General features: G+C 30.9%; 1 protein-coding gene across 1 annotated transcript in view; it reads left to right on the top strand.

The window, feature by feature from the left end:
• Positions 1-357: 357 nt before the first annotated feature.
• Positions 358-2,090, top strand: part of LOC109863337 (U1 small nuclear ribonucleoprotein 70 kDa-like) — a 4,658-nt gene continuing 2,925 nt past the window's right edge. The window contains exons 1-2 of the mRNA XM_020443587.1: positions 358-897; positions 1,205-1,383. Coding sequence (XP_020299176.1) covers positions 650-897; positions 1,205-1,383 — 427 coding nt within the window. The 5' untranslated portion in view covers positions 358-649. The remainder of the gene's footprint in view (positions 898-1,204; positions 1,384-2,090) is intronic.

Raw genomic sequence — 2,090 nt, forward strand, 5'->3', positions numbered from 1 at the left:
TACGATCGCCAAAAATCGCTTAAAGGGTCGTCTACAATGGAGAGTTTTAGACTGTAACAGTAAGAAATTGACAAATCACAATCGATTATTCTTCTGTACTTTGTCTGTGATTGGTCAATTTCTTACTATTACGGCCTACAACTCTTTATTGTAGACGGCTCTTAATACAGTCGTAAACTGTAAGTCGTAAGAAATTGACCAATCACAGATAAATCACAGACGAATAATCGATTGTGATTGGTCAATTTCTTACGACTTACGGCTTACGATTGTATTGTAGAACAGGCCTTACTTCTCTAACATGTCTTTCTATTGGTTCTTTTTATCCGAAGAATGGCGTATGGGCATCTAGGGCCCTCTAGCCAACATCACACCGAACCGAACCTGTTCGACTGTGTAATGTGTGATTAGACCTTTTATTATAGCTGTATTAAATATATGAGAGAATTGTTTATAAAAAATTACGTTAAATTTCAGTTATATACAAATTAAAACATAAATCATTCGAAATTCTTATTAGTGTGAAAATCTATTATTTGATCAATTTTTCAGTACTGACTTTTGCTTTCATTTTTACATCACCAAATAAGATCAGTACGTTTGACAATTTATTTCCTGTACCACGAATTAAAGATCTGGTAAATACACCATGGATGAAGATACTGTTCCCTCCACTTCAAGATCGAGAACTGAAGAAAAGCTCGAGAGAAGAAAAGAATGGAGACGTCAGCAAGAGCTAGAACAGGAACATGAGAGATTGAGAAGACAAAAAATTGAGGAATGGGAAAGAAAACAGGCGCAAGAGCTGGGTAAAAGAAGCCCTAGTGACTCTCCTCCTCCTCGTCACACAGGAAGATCAGGAAGATCACCGGATCAATATCTATCTACCTTCAAAGAGTGAGTCTTAGATAAGTAGCTATGTAAGAAAATGTTCTACTCGATTTTTAATTTAATCATTTATTGATATTTTTGTGTAAAGATAAATACAAATTAGTTTTGATAATACAAATGATGAAAATTTAAAGCCAGCTATGAGAAATAAAAGGTAGAACATTTAATAAGATAATAGAAACGTTTTTTCAAGTATGTTACAAAAAAGTCATACACTTTAGAATTTAGAGACTTATTGTAGCTATGTAATAATAATAATATTAGTAATAACAATATAAAAACATTTTTACATGTGATTACATTTTCTTTTTAGAAATTTAAATAAACTTTCTGGACCTTGGTTTAACGGTCCAAAAGATCAACCCATTAACAGAAAAGAATTACGTCGTATTAAAGTTGATATCCGCAGAAACATTCCTGTGAAAGGACCTATTCCTGAAATAAAACGAGATATACTTAATCCTGATGATGTGGTTATTTCGAGAAGAAATGGTAAATTGTTACATTTATTTGAATTTCTATATAGTTTTTACAGAAGAAGAATTTTCTATATAGTTTTGATTAATATTTAGCAATGCAACAAATAAAGAGGCTAATTACTATATTTGAAGTAGCTTTCGAATTGAATTTATCAGCATGTGTGTTATATCAATTATATAAAATGTAAAATTATCATATCAAGTCAAGATTTCTGTTTCTTAGGCCAATATTCATAATTTATTCTTACATTTAAGATAGTCTTAGACACGCGATCTTAAATATTAGATTTGATTATGATTATTGGTCATTTATTTCTATATGAAGATTTACTTCTATATGAAGATTTTACTTCTATATGAAGATTTATTTATATTTTACTTTCACAAAATAATCATTACCAGGGTTGGGCACGCATTATACGTGAGGTATTTTACATTGTATTATACTTGGTATTGTACAGTATAATACATCGCTTAGTTTTATACATATTATACTTCGTGTGGCGCCATCTCTACATCATGTGTATAGTAAATTTTTAAGTCCAACATCCATGATCCATATTGCTAGAAATCGGTCCGAGATTTTGGTTCGAAAAATGTATAGCCAATCAACTTGCAGTTTTTAAGCGGAAAACAGCAATTTTATTGACTACGTTAGTCAATTGTGATAGAATTTTGATGGTTAAAGAAACATCATTTCAAAACTGCAAGCAAATTGTA

Source organism: Pseudomyrmex gracilis, unplaced genomic scaffold, assembly GCF_002006095.1.
Source record: "Pseudomyrmex gracilis isolate BER0280 unplaced genomic scaffold, ASM200609v1 scaffold_4270, whole genome shotgun sequence".
Lineage (NCBI taxonomy): Eukaryota > Metazoa > Arthropoda > Insecta > Hymenoptera > Formicidae > Pseudomyrmex > Pseudomyrmex gracilis.